The following is a 15,907-nucleotide window of genomic DNA, read 5'->3' as shown; positions in this document are numbered from 1 at the left end:
TCAACTTTCTCTGTAGATCAGGCTGGTGCCAAACTCATTGAGATCCACTTGCCTGTCTCCGCCTCCCAAGTGCTCAGATTAAAGGCATCACCAACACCTGGCTAAAGAGTTATTCTTCTTAAACACATTGGCTGGGTGGTTGGGTGGTGGTGGTGCATGCCTTTAATCCCAACACTGGGGAGGCAGACAGGCAGGTGGGTCTCTGAGTTCGAGACCACCTGGTCTATAGGTCAAGTTCCAGGACAGCCAGAACTGTTACACAGAGAAACCCCTCTTGAAAATCCAACCCCCCAGCCACACACACACACACACACACACAAAATGTAAAAATAAAATGGCTAGGCATAGTGGTTTACAACTTTAATTAGCACTGGGGAGGCAGATCTGAGTGAATTCAAGGCCAGCCTGGTCTACATGCAGAGTGCCAGGCTAGCCAAAGCCACACAGCAAAACCCTGTCTCAAAAACAAAACAAAACAAACAAACAAAAAAACCAAACTGCAAACAAGAAAAAATAATTAAGTGAGAAATAGGTCAATTATTTAAGGAAAACCATGTACAGAGTTGACTCTCTGGGGCTTCCCAATATATTACTGACTCCAAACAAAAAGGACAGAGAAGACAAAACAGACCTTGTTTGTCCATTCCTCTATCAGCAAATGCTGTCTGAACTGCCTCAGGAATTGGGTTCTTGTCAATAAGAAGCCTAAAAAGGCTTATTGGAAGGCAATCATCTTTGTTGTTGCAATATTGGGGAATGAACCCAAGGCTCCACGTATGCCAGGCAAGCTCACCACCACTGAGGCTGAATTTATTCCTAGCCCCTGAGAGTTGTGTTCTAAATGTGAGCATAGCACTTTGCCAACTGAGGCTCAGGTATCTAAGGCTTGTACAGGAGCCATCCTGTTCTCATTCCTTTTTTTTTTTTTTTTTTTTTTTAAGGTTGTTCTGGAGCTACTCTGGGCTCTGCAGACTCCTTTTCTGCCACCCTGTCACCCTTCAGAGCCTCCACGGAGCCTGAGATGCCAGTGGCTCCTGCTATCTTTGTTTCTCTCTGTTCTCATTCTAAAACACAGTTTCTACTCTAAAATAGTTGTCTTTTTAGCACTGGTTTGGGAGTCAGAGCTACCTGGTTTGTTCCATTTCTGTTACTCAGAAAAATCTGAAAAGAGGTGACACAGAAAGGCTATACAGGGAAGGGTAGTTATGACTCAGGAGACTGTCATAGCATTCCTAAGCTGCAGTGGTACTCTGTTAAGAGAGTTGAATTAGATTTTATATATACATGTAACGTATTAAACACCCAGCATGTTCTTAATGAGGCTTACTTCCTCATGAAACTGAGTAAGCTGGGAGGCTGCCTCAGGGAAATATGGTACTAGGCTGCAATCCCTGTACTGTTTGTTACAAACGAAATCCTTTAGGACTTTAATTATGACAGTAGATAGAGCTGGTCTGTACCAAATGTAACACACCAGTAAGAGAGAAAACTTACCAATATTTTAACTTTACTTTTGTCAAGTCATAAACTTCAATCACCTAAAAAATAAAACATTGTTTAGGAGCTATAAATGTTCAAGTTGATAAAAAGGAAGATGTACTTCAGAGACTATGACAGGAGGATCCAAGGCCAGCCTGAGCTACTTGAGACTCTGTCTCAAGCAAAACATACTCCCCAAAAACAAACTTGAGAACACAGCTTAGCAATATAATATATAATATAATATAATATTTTTTTTAAAGATTTTATTAGGTATACATTTTGCTTCCATGTATATCTGCACACCAGAAGAGGGCACCAGATCTCATAAGGGATGGCTGTGAGCCAGCATGTGGTTGCTGGGAATTGAACTCAGGACCTCTGGAAGAGGTCAGCACCAGTACCCCATGCCAAGATTCTCCTGAAGCACTGCATGCAATCTTTTGTTCTCATTTAGGAAGAGCCATGTGTGGTGTTTCATATCTTTATCTACTCAGGAGGCTGAGGAGGATAGAGGATCCCTAGCTTGAGCAAATCAAATAGTAAGACTCTATCTCCAAATAAAGAACAAAACTAGGAAGAAAACCACAAATCATAACCTTGTTCCATAAACTTTTCTTTGAGATAGGATCTCACTCTGTAGCCCTGGTTGTTCTCCAATTATAAGGTGTATGGTGCCACACCCAGCCATAACTTCCCCTCTTCTAGCAGTGTTCAAGCGCTGATTGTGGATGCTTTTGATCACTTCTGAGTCATACTGGAACACATTCTACAAGACAATGCCATGTCCAGGAAACATATCCACCCAGCTTGTTGATGCCATGTGTTCAATATCAAGACCTTTTCTTCTTTCACAACATAATTTTTTTTTTGTGGGGGGTCTCCCTATGTACCCCTGAATGGCCTGGGACTCACAATATAGACCAAGCTGTCCGTAAACTCGGAGATCTTCTTTCCTCTGCCTCTCAAGTGCTGGGATTAAACGTGTGCACCAATATATCAAGTCCCATGCTATAACTGACAGATTATAAAGAACAAAAACCAGCTGGGTGTTGGCACAGGCCTTTAATCCCAGCACTAGGGAGGCAGAGGCCAGCCTGGCAAAGTGAGCTCCAGGACAGTCAGGGCCACAGAGAAATTTTGTCTTGAAATAAAAAAAAAAAAAAAAAAAAAAACAAGACAAAACAAACCAACTCCACAAATTAGCTTACTTTATTTATAATATAAAATGATGGAGGAAGAGGTCCATCAGCACAGAGCAAGTGTGAGAGTATTGGATTATATCCCTAAATGAAGGGGATCTGGTTGAACCTGAAGGTCCTGAGGGCCCTTGTGAAGTTGTCTCTTTAATAGGTTCAGCCTCAGATGAAATGCCAGGAGTCAGAGCGGAGACAAATGAAAAGGCACTGAACACTCAGGCATTACTGGTACCAAGTAATAAATACAACAAAGTCCTTGATCCTGTGATGTCATGGCGTGGCAGCCAACAACATAGCTGGTTGGGGGTTGAAGGTGCCATTTATTCCTCCAGTGGGGGATGGCACAAGCAGAGCTAGCTCAATGCCTGGCTTGTCCTGCTACTCTGAACTCAGATGTGGAAGAGGTTGTGGGAAACATCAGCAACCACACTCAAAAGTGCCTAACTTCTGGCAAGAGACCATATCTAAATTCATATATATATATATATATATATATATATATATATATATATATTTTTTTTTTTTTTTTTTTTTTTTAAAGAGAGGGTTTTTCTCTGTAGTTTAGAGGCTGTCCTGGAACTCGATCTGTAGACTAGGCTGGCCTCAAACTTGCCTGCCTCTGCTGGGATTAAAGGTATGCACCACCACACTGGTTCCTTTTCTTTTTTTTGAGACAGAGTCTCATGTAGCCCAGGCTGGCCTTCAAGTCCCTACCTAATTAGTCAAGGATGATCTTGAACTCTTGACCTTCATGCCTCTCTCCCCCAGTGCTGGATTTGCTACTACTCCTGGCTCATATGGTGCTGGGGACTGAACCCAAGACAGGCATTCTACTAATATATATTCCCAGCCCTGTTCCCTAACTTTTTTTTTTTAAACATTAGTACTGGGCTAGTGAGATGGTTCAGAGGGTAAAGGCACTTTCCACCAAGCTGGAGGACCTGAATTCAACCCACAGGTCCCATGTGTAGAGAGAATGACCTCTACACATATGCGCTCTCTCTCTCTCTCTCTCTCTCTCTCTCTCTCTCTCTCTCTCTCTCTCTCTCTCTCTCTCACACACACACACACACACACACACACACACACACATACACACACAAATTTTTAAATAAAAAAGCACAACACTGAATCAAGTTAGAAACCTCTCCATTATTATGTCGATATTTTGATCTTTCCTGCTGGAAAGAACTGCTGTCTGCTAGGCCTTTATGGCACCTGAAGGAATCCTTTTCTTCAAACTTGTGTGAACTGTTCACTGGTCCCATTAAGCTATTTTATGGGTTAAGACTTATTTTGTGCAGGGAATGTATTAAGGCATATTGGGTAAGTCTACCTCATATGTAGCTACTTAAGGGCAGTCTGAAGCTTGTAAGTGTGGAAGCTGCTGCTAAGTGAGAGGCCCTGAAAAGGAAGATAGGAACACTGGCAATTCAGAAGGTAGCCAGGTCCTCTTCAGAATGCCCAGGCATGGTAGGATACCTTGCCAAACTGGCTGTCATTTTACTAAGGTCAGGACCTTATGCTGACAGAGAAGAGACTGTCTGCTTTCAGCCAGAAGCCCCGCTTGTAGAAGATGCAGGCATTCTCTGAAAGCTACAACCTCCCAGAAGGATCTCCAAGGAAATCCTTCCCATGCCCTATTTTCTCTTAGGAGCTCACTTGTGCTTGGAGACAGGAGCTGGGAAGCATGTCACCTTTTGGAAGGATTACTTCATAGCGTAAGCAGGAAAACAGCACTGCTGTGCCATTGAACCTCATGACTCTGAGGCATTAGTTTGGTGTCACATGATTAACCTGTGCAGTCCAGGCATTTGAAAACAGTGTATTACAAACATCCTGGACTGAACAGGTGCTGGCAAACTGCACACCAATTAAGACACCCCACACACCAGCAAGTTGTTTATATTTCCACAATGGGGTTACAGAATCAACTCACTACTGATAGTATTAATACCAAACCATAAATCCCAGAAGAAAATTTTATTTTCGATCTTCTAGGTCATACTGTCTGGACATAAGCCCGACTAAAATCTATAGTTAGGCTCCATTCCCAGCCCCTTTTAAACAAGATTTGGGTTAACTTCTTTATAGCATTTTTGTTAATACTCTTTCCCCTTCTCCCAGCAAGCTTCCCCAAATCTACAACACTCTCTTATTAGTCCTTGAGCAAAGGACAACAAAAGCTCTTTTCAACCACCCCGACTCAGTTTTATCTTTCTACCTACCTTTAGAGGAATAGGCACAGCTTTAGTTTTCTACACTGTGTTCTTTGAACCTAAAAAGTCTACACCCACTTATAAATTTCCAAAACACCTCACAATAGCACATGTTAATCAACTCTAGACAGACTGGACCAGCCAGATATGAAACTATAGTTGTCATTTATGGTTACCTTAAGTCTCTGATTGAAAGCATCAAACAGTAGTTTGATCCCGTCCTGAGTCAGGTTAAGGATGAGGTCATGGCTTAGAGGAGACTACAAAACAAAAATAAAACACACTTTGAACAACTGTTTTATTCACTAGCACCCACTGAAAAGCCTTACAACAAAAATGCAACACGGGGAATATGTAAGATAGTCCCTTTCCCCCAACTAATGAAGTTTGGAAGAAAAAGAAAAAAGAAAAAATGGTGCCAGTATCAGAATGCACTGTCTCTTACTTCTGACTTGCAACTCCTGCTTTAAAATGTTGGCTGAAAAAAAGCCTTTCCCTTTTAGACTTCAGTAGGAATACACGTGAGACACAGATAAAATTGAGTAAACAGGCCATGTTCTTGGGGATATCCACCTGAATAGTTTTCTGACAACACACTAACAGGGAACATGTCTTGTGAAAAGCCTCAGGTTGGTTGTGTGCTGAACCCATGTTGGCACCCAGGCTCTCAGCACTATCCATAGCCATCACATACTTATTTTGAATATTTTGGACCAATTTCTTGGAATAAGAAACACCTGTGATCTAGAAATACAAAAGACAGAATTCAAGCTGGGTGGGCAGTGGTGGTGCACACCTTTAGTACTTGGGAGGCAGAGGCAGGTGTGGATCTCTGTGAGTTCGAGGCCAGCCTGGTCAACAGAGGGAGTTCCAGTACACCCCTGGCTACACAGAGAAACCCTGTCTCAGAAAAAAAAAACAAAAAACAAAAAACAAACAAAAAAAAAAAAAAACAAGCCAAACCGAAAGTCAGAACTCTCCTTTCTTCTTTCCCCATCCTATCCCTTATGAAAGTGCTTCTTTTTGAAAAGCCCAAGTTTAAGACCTAAGGAGTCATATTTCTACACCTCTCCCCAGTCCTGTGGGGAGTGGCAGGACACATCTGTGAACAGGAGAGCCCTCAGCCTCTGGTTCCTACCTAGGAGTACTGTCACCTCTTTCCTCCAAGGTTGTTCTGAGGACAAGGAAGGCAGTTCAGAACAATGTCTGCTTTACCTTCCTGCTTCTATCTCAATGTTATCAAAGACTTAATGTCTTAAGACTCTCCTCACAGAACTGACTACTATAGATTGAAGGGAAGAACATCACTATCTCAAACTCAACTGGCACAAAGCTGTTCAAAGGTTTTTTTGTTTTGTTTTGTTTTGTTTTGTTTTGCTTTTAGAGATAGGGTTTCTCTGTATTGCTTTGGAGCCTGTCCTGGAACTGGTTCTGTAGACCAGTCTGGCCTCGAACTTAGAGATCTGCCTGCCTCTGCCTCCCAAGTGCTGGGATTAAAGGTGTGTGCCACCACCACCCGGCTTTGTTTTTTTAAAAAACTAAAGAAACAAAATGAGTAACACAGGCGTGGTTTTAAAAGACAGAGACATAAACTAGAAGGCTACTACTATCCAGTAGGCCTTCAGGAAATTCCCTCCAAAGAGCCTTCTGGAATTAGCTCAAACAGTCTGCTCTCCCCCCTCACCTACTCTCACAAGGCATCAGGCCTAGGTGGCACCATCAACACTTGTTTTGCCCTCTTAAAAAAGCACTACCAAAGAGGAAAAAAACAGAGAAGAGAGGAGAGACGAGGACAGGACAGGATGAAAAAAATTTTCTGGAACCTTTACTAGGAGCACAATGTTTTCTGCATTTGGAAGCAAAAAGAAAATTATGTAGAGAAAGAAGGTAAGAGATGACAGAACCACATTTAAGAAACACCACATCAAAGGCAGCATGTGACACATACCTGTGACCCCAGCACTTAGGAAGCTGACACAGAAGGGTTACACTTTGGACTACACAGTAAGATCCTGTCTGAAAAACAGTACCACACCAGAGCTTCAACAGCATCTAATTTGCTTTTTTTTCTTTTTTCTTTTTCTTTTTTCTTTTTCTTTTTTCCAGACAGGGTTTCTCTGTATAACAGCTGCTCACTTTGGGACCAGGCGGGCCTCAAACTCAGAGATCCACCTGCCTCTGCCTCCCAAGTGCTGGGATTACAAGTGTCTGCCATCCCACCCCCACTTCCAAAAATATCTTTAGATCCTTGCTAAACAATGTTTCAAAGCCCAACCAGGTGGTTGGCACACAACCTTAGTCCCAGCATCTGGGAGGCAGAGGCAGAGGCAGAGGCAGGAAGACAGCTGCTTGAGTTTGAGGACAACCTGATCCATATAGTGAGTTACAAGCTAGCCAGAGCTATGTATACCCTGAGACACTGTCTCATGAAGATTGTTCTAATAATATATGAACGACAGACTAGTTACCAAGTATTCACAAACCATACAACTAAAAAATAGCAAGAATGTACATCCAGACTCAAAAACCCATGTGTTTGGTTGGGCATAGTGTTACCTGTCTATGATTCCATCACTTGGGAAGTAGAGACAGAAAGCTCAAACATTCAAGCCCAGGCCTAGCTACATGAAACCTAGTTTTAAAATTCCAAAAAGCAACCGTGTCTACTAAGTTAACATATGCCTAGAATATATTAAAGAGGAGCTGGAGAGATGGCTCAGTGGTTAAGAGTGCTTGCTTCTCTTGCAGAGGAGTCAAGTTCAGTTCCCAACACCCACACAGTGGCTTACAACCATCTGTTAACTCCTGTTTCAGGGGATCCATATCCTCTTCTGGCCTCTGCAGGCACCAGGCATTGCACACCCGTGGTACATATAGTCACAAAGGCAAAAACACTAACACAATTAAAAGAAAATACTGGGGAAAATGAACTTAATGTTAGCATTCCTGCAAACACTGGAATGATAAATGAGAACCAAGTATTTGTACAAAATGGTTAGAAAGCATAAAGCCTATTTTCAAAGCTACCCAGTCTCCAGAGTGACACCCTTATTCAGCTCAGGTTTACATGCAAGCCCACTTTGTTTTATGGCTACTGTCCGATTATGTTAGGCATGATAGAGAGCAAAGAGTTTAAAAAGCCATCATCCAGCCTGTAAATGAGAACCCACTCTGTCACCATGACTCAAGGAACCCCTGCATATTCTGAAAAGTTCCATATTTTATGGCAGATACCACATGGATACCTAGGCACTTACTTGCCTGAAGACTAAGCATTCCCCTTCTCAGATCCTTTAGAGTAGCCAAGGAACACAGTACTGTAGAACACATGTATTAGTGGTAACAGGCCTAATATAGCTGCTGCTCTCAGTCAAATTGGGAAGCTTCACAGAAATCTAACCCACTTACATCCAAAACATTCTTGTCAAAAATAAGCTGTTGGCTGCTGTAAGAATTGAAACTTATTAAAACATCCATCTACTACTCAAAAAGACTCAGCAAAGGCACAGGGACAGCCTTTGGCCTCTGTAGGCTTAAACCAGCTCCCAAAGCTTTGCAACACAAAGGCTAATTCACAAAGCTGCATATGTTCTAATGTCATAGTATGCTCTAAATTCACAGAACTGCAGGTTTCAGAGTTCAGTGGAGAGAAGATGGTCTTGGAGAGGAATAGAGGGGAGGGGTGAGCTAGCCCTACTTCTTTCAATTCATATGCTCTACTACCAAGAGATCTTTCTTTCAATATTCTGAACATAAGACAACCAACAAAGCAGAGAAGACACCTTTAATCACAAAAGAAGGTGACAAGCTCTTTAGAAAGTCAGAGACAACTTGGTGACTTCCTGTGAAAATGTCCCCATTTTAGGGGTCAGTAGGTAAGCACAGATTTAAACAAAACAAAACAAAACAAAAAAGCAGTTTAGTTTTTACTGTTCTTTCTAAACCCGACAGCACTGGATTATCAAGACCGAAGTTTCCAAACCAAGAAGACATATCTGAAAACTGACCTAAGACTCTCCTGTTGGAAACACTGCAGCAGCTCCTCCCAGCTAGCCTCCCCAGAGTGTCTCCTCTAGAGGTAAACTCACTCACAGACCAGGCTTCTATCTCAGTAAACAAGTCAGCCACCACTCACCTGCTCACTGTAGAGAACCTGGACATTTTTGATGATGCGACAGTGCTTCTGAAGAATCGCTACTGCCTGAGCCAGAGGCATTCCTGCAATAAAAGAAGGACACCTGTGGGGTTACTTGGTCTCTCCATTTACTGCCCCTACACAGTGCTAAGCACTGATCTCTGAAGCCTGCCCACAGGGTGGAGTCCCTGAAGTAAGTTAGAATACAGTTAGAAAGCAAACACCAAGGAACCATTCAAGATTGTCCAAGGGGAGAAATGGAACATAGAAAAAGCTTCCTAGTGACAGAACAGCCAAACTGATCCCAAGCAATCGAAGAGCTCACAGACAAAGTCAGCATGAACCAAGAACAGGCTGGAGAAAGCACAAACTTCATGACTCTGGAGGCAAAGTTTCTAGTCCAGACTCACATTGGTTTCCCATAATCCCTTTTCTCTGCCTCTCTGGCATCTATGTCCACAACCCATGTGAGAGTGTATTAAGACTTGTGACTTGCAAGAAATCATTAAAGAAGTTTTAAATTCCGGTTCTTATAAGGCAGGGGACTGTAATTTAAGGCAAGTCACACACACTGATCAAAATCAACTTACTTTACAAAGAATTTCATTTGATTCTTACTTAAAAACTCACAAATTTTTGAAGGCAAGGCCCATTACAAGCAGATTTACATTTACCTCCAGTTTAAGTGATCCAAATGGACACCTCTAACATTCTAGGGACTCACAGCCAAAAGTTTGTTTTTAGGGCCCATTAACATTAAACAGGAAGAGACAAGTTCTGGAAAATCTGAAAACTCAGATTCATGAATGCAATGACAGAATGGGCTATATACTACTGCCTGATTTCCCAGCTCCCTGCTCAGAAATAACCACCTATCTATTTATGGCTTTAGAATCTTATTCCATGGGCCTAAAGGATTGTGGAGTAAGTGACAAGAGAAAGGGAAGAGGGACTAAATATTATCCAGGGCCACAAGGAAGTCCATACTCAGAAGAGGTACTCTAGACTAAGAAAATGAGATATGCAGAAAAGAGCTTTCAGATGAAGAATTAGAAGTTGTGGTCCATCCCATGTAAACAATTCTATTTCATTCTCATTTGACAAGCTGTTGTTTAAAAGCAATCAACCAGAAGGCCAACTGTAATTTTCTTTTTATATGTACATGTGTGCTTATGTACAGGTGTGTACACGTGTCTCAGCCACCTTCATCCTGGGATTGGGAGCAGATGGGGGGGCATCATGTCTGGCTATTATTCTTTTGCCAGTATACCACACTCTAATTATAAATCCAAATAAATTTATTATGTTTTCCTGTATACATCATCTATTTTTCTCATGTGGGTTAATACCAGCCCATCTCTGGACCCCTTGGTTAGGCCAAATCCCTTCACTCTCAACAATATTCTCCACATCTTCTATTAAAATAAAATGAACTATTATAAATAAAATGTATTACGATAAATGAACTATTTGAGTAGGATCATTTTCTACTCAATTTCCAATGTTTATGAGCAGATCCCACAGACATGCTAGCTCAGATACAGCAAGCCATTTGTACAACAAGGCAATGCTGGGGAGCATTTTCTCACATGACCCTTTAAATCTGCCTTTAGATATTCTAAAGATGAGATTCAAAACCAAGCCAAGCACAGTGACTCAGTAATCCCAGCACTCCAGGGTACTAAGGCAGGAGGATTGATTGCTCAGAGTTCCAAGACTAGTATGGGCAAGATTCTGTCTCAGAAAACTAAAAACAAATCCAGACACATGCTGCCACATCAATATATTCTTCAAGTATATTGAAATCATTATCTCAATTTGCAGTGTCTTCTGCTAAGGTTTTTTTGTCTCTGTGTTGCTGGCATTTCCCTAACCTTCCAACATTATACAAAGGCCAGGAAGGCAGCCAAGAAGCTGGATGCAGCTCTCCATTATAATTATGATTACAAGGGTCAGATACGTCTGCATTTGCACAGATTACAACAAGAACCAGGAAATCTGTCTTCAGCTAGCTATGTGTTTATCATCTTCACCTAACTGGATAAAGTACATTAGCTGGCAAATGAAGAAAACCTTACAGTATTGTGGTAACAAGGTAAGCACTGCCTGGTTCTCTAACCTATGAACATAACTTTAAAGCAGATTCATTTTCTGTACTATCCCACCTAACAGCTCCAACTGCAGTTTGGATGGTTGGGATTAGAGGAGATTGAGAGGGGGAAAACTGATTCACACCCTCCCACCCACATCACAGAGCCCGGATTCACTGTGAAGAGTAGTGGGATTAAAGATGGAGTCCAGAAAACCAGCCATGGTGGATCACACCCTTTAATCCCAGGCAGATGTGTGAGTTCAAGGCAAGCCTGATCTACACAGTGAGATAGATTTAGTTCAACAAGGGTTACATGGGGAGACCCTATCTCAAAAGCTAAAAAACAAAACAAAAGCTTAGCTAAATTCATAAGTTATTGGTTTGGAGAGGATTATAAAAGCCTATTAGGAAGCCACTCCTTGACAGTTGGAGCCCTGAGGAACAGGTAGACTCTCCAAGTTATGTCTCTCCACCCATAGGCAAAATATAGGCTGCATTTGCCTACCTGAAGTTACTGCAAAATACACCTGAAATAGAAATAACATGTAGACTGGATGACAGCTAGTAGTGTTCTGTGCCATCCCTCCTCATTCGGCTATCACGAATCTATCAAGTCTGCAGAGGTTCCCCGGGGAACAGAAGCCATGTGACCATTCCCAGCAGAATGCTGTCCTTTCATTACTCAATGAAAAGGAATAAAAATGATGCCCCCGAGGTTGCTGGTCCAGGGCCATCTAAGAGAGGCTAGCTAGTGTGGAAATCCAAAGGCTGGAGAGATGGCTCCATGATTAAGAGCACTTGCTGCTTTTCCACAGGACCACAGTTGTGTTCCAAGCACCCATACTAGGCTGCTCACACTGCTCCAGGGGATCCTATACCTCCTCACCTCTTCAGGTGTTGGAACACTCACGCACGCACGCACCCACAAAATTTTGAAAAATTCCCCACAATTATTTAAAAAACAATCCAAAACCAACCTAGAATTACAACTTTAACCCACTCGATCTAAAGCCAGGGGAGTCTGAAGTTCTTTCATTTTGTGTTCCTCAACAAATATGATTTTGCCTTTTTTACTACAAAGGTAAACTATAGATAAACGCAGTGGTGAGAGGAAGACCAGTCAGTGAGGGAAATAGGAAAATGGGGATGGGTAATATAGGGGGCAAATAAGAACAAAGTATAGTGATACATACGTATGAAAATGTCACAGTGAATTCCATTTATTTGTATGTTAACCAAATAATAATAATAATAATAATAATAATAATAATAATAATAGTAATAATAACAAGAGCAACAACAACAACTCAGCACACAGGCACAACCCTTGAGTGCAATAGAAAGGTGTCCTTCAAAGAGGACCTTTATGCTTCTCTGTAGCCTTTAAAAAAGTTCCTTTAACCAAACTACTATCTTAACTTTGCTTTGTTCATTCATCATATTTTGTCAACTTTCTAAATCACCATAATTAAAAATACCTTATGCCAGGCGGTGGTGGTGGCACCGGCCTTTAATCCCAGCACTAGGGAGGCAGAGACAGATGTATCTCTGTGAGTCAGAAGCCAGCCTATTCTACAGTGAGTTCCAGGATGGCCAAGGCTACAGAGAAACCCTGTCCTCAAAAACAAAAACAAACAAAAACCCAATCAAACACCCCCCCAAAAAAGCAAAACAAAACAAACAAAAACATCACCAAAAAAACAAACCAAACCAAACCAAAAAACCCCAAAACAAAAAGCCCTTATTTTTAAAACTTGTGGTTTGGCATCTCATTGGGTAATTTCTAAAATGAGCCTTCTATTTCCTTTAATAATGTACTTATGGGTGTGGTGGCTAATGCCAGAGGTAGGCAGGTGGATCTCTCAGACCAACCTGGTCTACATAGCTGAGTTCCAGGATAGCCAGTGCCATGTAGATACACTGTCTCAAAACAAACAAACAAACAACAAAAAACAAAAACCCAACAAACAAAAATTGGAATCCTGGGATTAAAGTCCTGTGTCATCACACCCAGTTCTGGATTTCCATAAAACTGCAGATTTTAGGGCCAGTAAGATGGCACAGTGAGCAAGGGTGCTTATTGTCAAACTTGATGACCTGAGTTTGATCACTAGGACTCAGATGGCAGAGAGAACCAACTCCCAACTCCTGCAGGTTACACATACACACACACACACACACACACACACACACACACACACCACACACACACACACACACACACACACACACACACACACACACACACACACACGAGTTCCTCCCCCATACATTTTTTTTTTAAATGTGTATGGATGTTTGCCTGCTGAAGCCAGAAATGGAGAGTGTGTGTGTGTGTGTGTGTGTGTGTGTGTAAAATCAAACTCTGGTACTTCCCTCCTAAATAAATTTAAAATAACAAACACAGACTTGGGAGCTGGAGAGATGCCTCAGTGGTTAAAGAGCATTAGCTGTTCTTTCAGGGGGCCCTGGTTCAATTCACAGCACCCACCGGGCAATTCACAACTGCTTGTAACTCCAATTCCAGAGGATTCTATATACTCACAGACAAACATGCAGGCAAAACAATGCACATGAAATAAAACAAAAACAAACAACCCCCCAAACCAGACTTTAGATGGATATGGTGGCACACTCTTGTTTGATCTCTAGTACTACACAAACCCATTTGGCAGAAATATTATAGGTCAAAATCAACTTCAGCTACATAGGGAGTTTGAGGCCAGTCTGGGCTAGGACCTGTCTAAAACACAAACAAACAAATTAAACCCAACTTAAAAACAAAAACAACAACAATGAGAATGTTTACAAGTAATCACAAAGGTTCAGATCCTTCCTGAGTTTCCCCCCAAAGTTCAACTCTGAACCCAGTGTACTATTATTTTTGGCTACTGCAGACAGTTTGAAAGAACTACTCAAATCCTTGGTTCCTGAAAACTGGCAGCTTAGGGTTTGATTGTCAAACATTTACCAGGAGTCCCTTGGTAGTTAGTTAATATAGCTCAGTGTTCTGGAAATGTCCTTACCCCAACCAATCTCCTATATTCACTAAATCAAACAAAGAGATCCAGTCTAATTGTACCATCTGAAGTCTGAACGCTGTGGTTCTTAGCCAGTGCAGGAAGGTCTAGGTTAGGTAGGAGTTGTCAGGGAAGAAAAGGATATTAATTAGAAGTCAAACACCATTAGTTCTTCAATCAAGCTCCTGGTGCCTCACAGTTGAATGGAACATTTTCATAGCACATTCAATTTTGCTAACTCTATAAAACAGGAAAGTCTAAATTCTGAGAAAAGAGAGCCAAGACTCCTTGATAAAACTGACTTCTACAGCCGGCAGGAGGTAGGCAGCCACCGAGCCCCAGCAGGTTCTTTGCAGCAATCTACCCAGCTAGTTTTCTCCAATATGCTGTTTCTATAGATCTGAATCTTTTACATTCAAGGATAAGCCATAATCAAATGGACCAGCTGACTCAGTCTAGGAGCCCACACCAGAGTGACAGAGGTTCAGGCCCACACAAACAAGCAGCAGCAGCTGTTTCCTACCCCTCATTTCTTACCGCTGGCATAAAGTAAACACACTGGAGTTACTAAATACAAATATTCTTGTTCACATAAAAGGCCCAACTAACCCAAAAGTGAACAAACTGAACTGTCTACAAAGCTGTGTGTAATTTCCACTTCACTCAACTTTTCACTCTGGCATCTAGTATTACGACATCACACGTTAAGAGAACGAGTCAGAAGTTCCTTTAACAAAAGCAAGCTCAATTTCCCGCACCACTTGATTATGAGATACGAACTTAGGTTTTCCTTCCAAAAGAGGTAACCCATGTCCCCCGACCCCTCTGCACCTTTCTAAAACCAAAGGAAGATAGATCAGAGACCAGGGGGTTGATCAGGGGTGCTACCCATTTATTAACTAGCCTGCAAAATGGACATAGCAATCAACAGTATCTATCCTCAGACCCCAGGGATGGTTACTAGAGACCAATTCAAAAGCGCAGGACCTTCTCACAAGTATCTGGGGTGTACCAGCTCCTAAGAGGACCCTGCTGAAGCCCTATCCTATGACCGACGGGAGGAGAGGATATTTAAAGCCTGGAACCAGAGGGTACGAAAAGGCGGAGAGCCGCGGACGCAGCGGCATCTGGGGCAGAGACCAGCTGCGGAAGGGGCCAGCGAATAGGGTCTTGAAAGGATCCCACTCACCCAGCGTGAATTCCCATTGCTCGTTCCCCAGAGAGCGTTCAGGCACCACCTCCAGGTCCAGCATTGGTTCGGTTCGCAGGGCCGGGCGGCCTCCCTGCAGCAGCGCAGACAGGACCCGGCCTGGGGAGACCACGCAGATGCTGACTCGCCGCTCTCGCCAGCCCGCGGACGTCCGGCTCTCCACTCCGTTCCGGACAGCGGCAGAAGCACCGACACAACAACACACTTCACCTCCCTTCACCTCCCGGGCAGCAGCCGCGGCAGGACCAGCAATAGCAGCAGGCGCGACCGGAGCAACTGCAGCAAAAGTGGCGTGCCGGGCCGTAAAGCGTGGCAGAGGCGGAGCTCAACCTAGGGGGCGGAGCCTGAGGAGGAGTCACGCACGCGCGAATTCTGTAGTGGAGGTCTGACCGGCGAGGCGGCGGCCGAGTAGAGCAGGAAGGACGGCTGCTTTAGAAGCTAAGGGCCACATTCCCGAGGCCCTAAAAAAATGCATAGCACCCCATACGTGCCTACACAAGGAAAGGGACAACGCCCACAACACATCACACAAAAATAAAGCTGCCGTATACAC

The 15,907-nt window shown here is 42.8% G+C and overlaps 1 protein-coding gene across 1 annotated transcript in view; it reads right to left on the bottom strand.

Annotated features, from left to right (window-relative positions):
* The window catches only part of C3H16orf70 (chromosome 3 C16orf70 homolog), a 27,211-nt gene extending 11,563 nt beyond the window's left edge, over positions 1-15,648 (bottom strand). The window contains exons 1-4 of the mRNA XM_027405790.2: positions 15,334-15,648; positions 9,033-9,115; positions 5,074-5,157; positions 1,495-1,538 (exon numbers count right to left, since the gene is read on the bottom strand). Coding sequence (XP_027261591.1) covers positions 1,495-1,538; positions 5,074-5,157; positions 9,033-9,115; positions 15,334-15,397 — 275 coding nt within the window. The 5' untranslated portion in view covers positions 15,398-15,648. The remainder of the gene's footprint in view (positions 1-1,494; positions 1,539-5,073; positions 5,158-9,032; positions 9,116-15,333) is intronic.
* Between the last annotated feature and the right edge of the window lie 259 nt (positions 15,649-15,907).

The sequence above is a fragment of the Cricetulus griseus genome, chromosome 3 (genome assembly GCF_003668045.3).
Source record: "Cricetulus griseus strain 17A/GY chromosome 3, alternate assembly CriGri-PICRH-1.0, whole genome shotgun sequence".
In the NCBI taxonomy this organism is placed as follows: Eukaryota; Metazoa; Chordata; class Mammalia; order Rodentia; family Cricetidae; genus Cricetulus; species Cricetulus griseus.
Note: the sequence above shows the minus strand (reverse complement) of the source record. Positions and strands in the feature narration are given on the sequence as shown.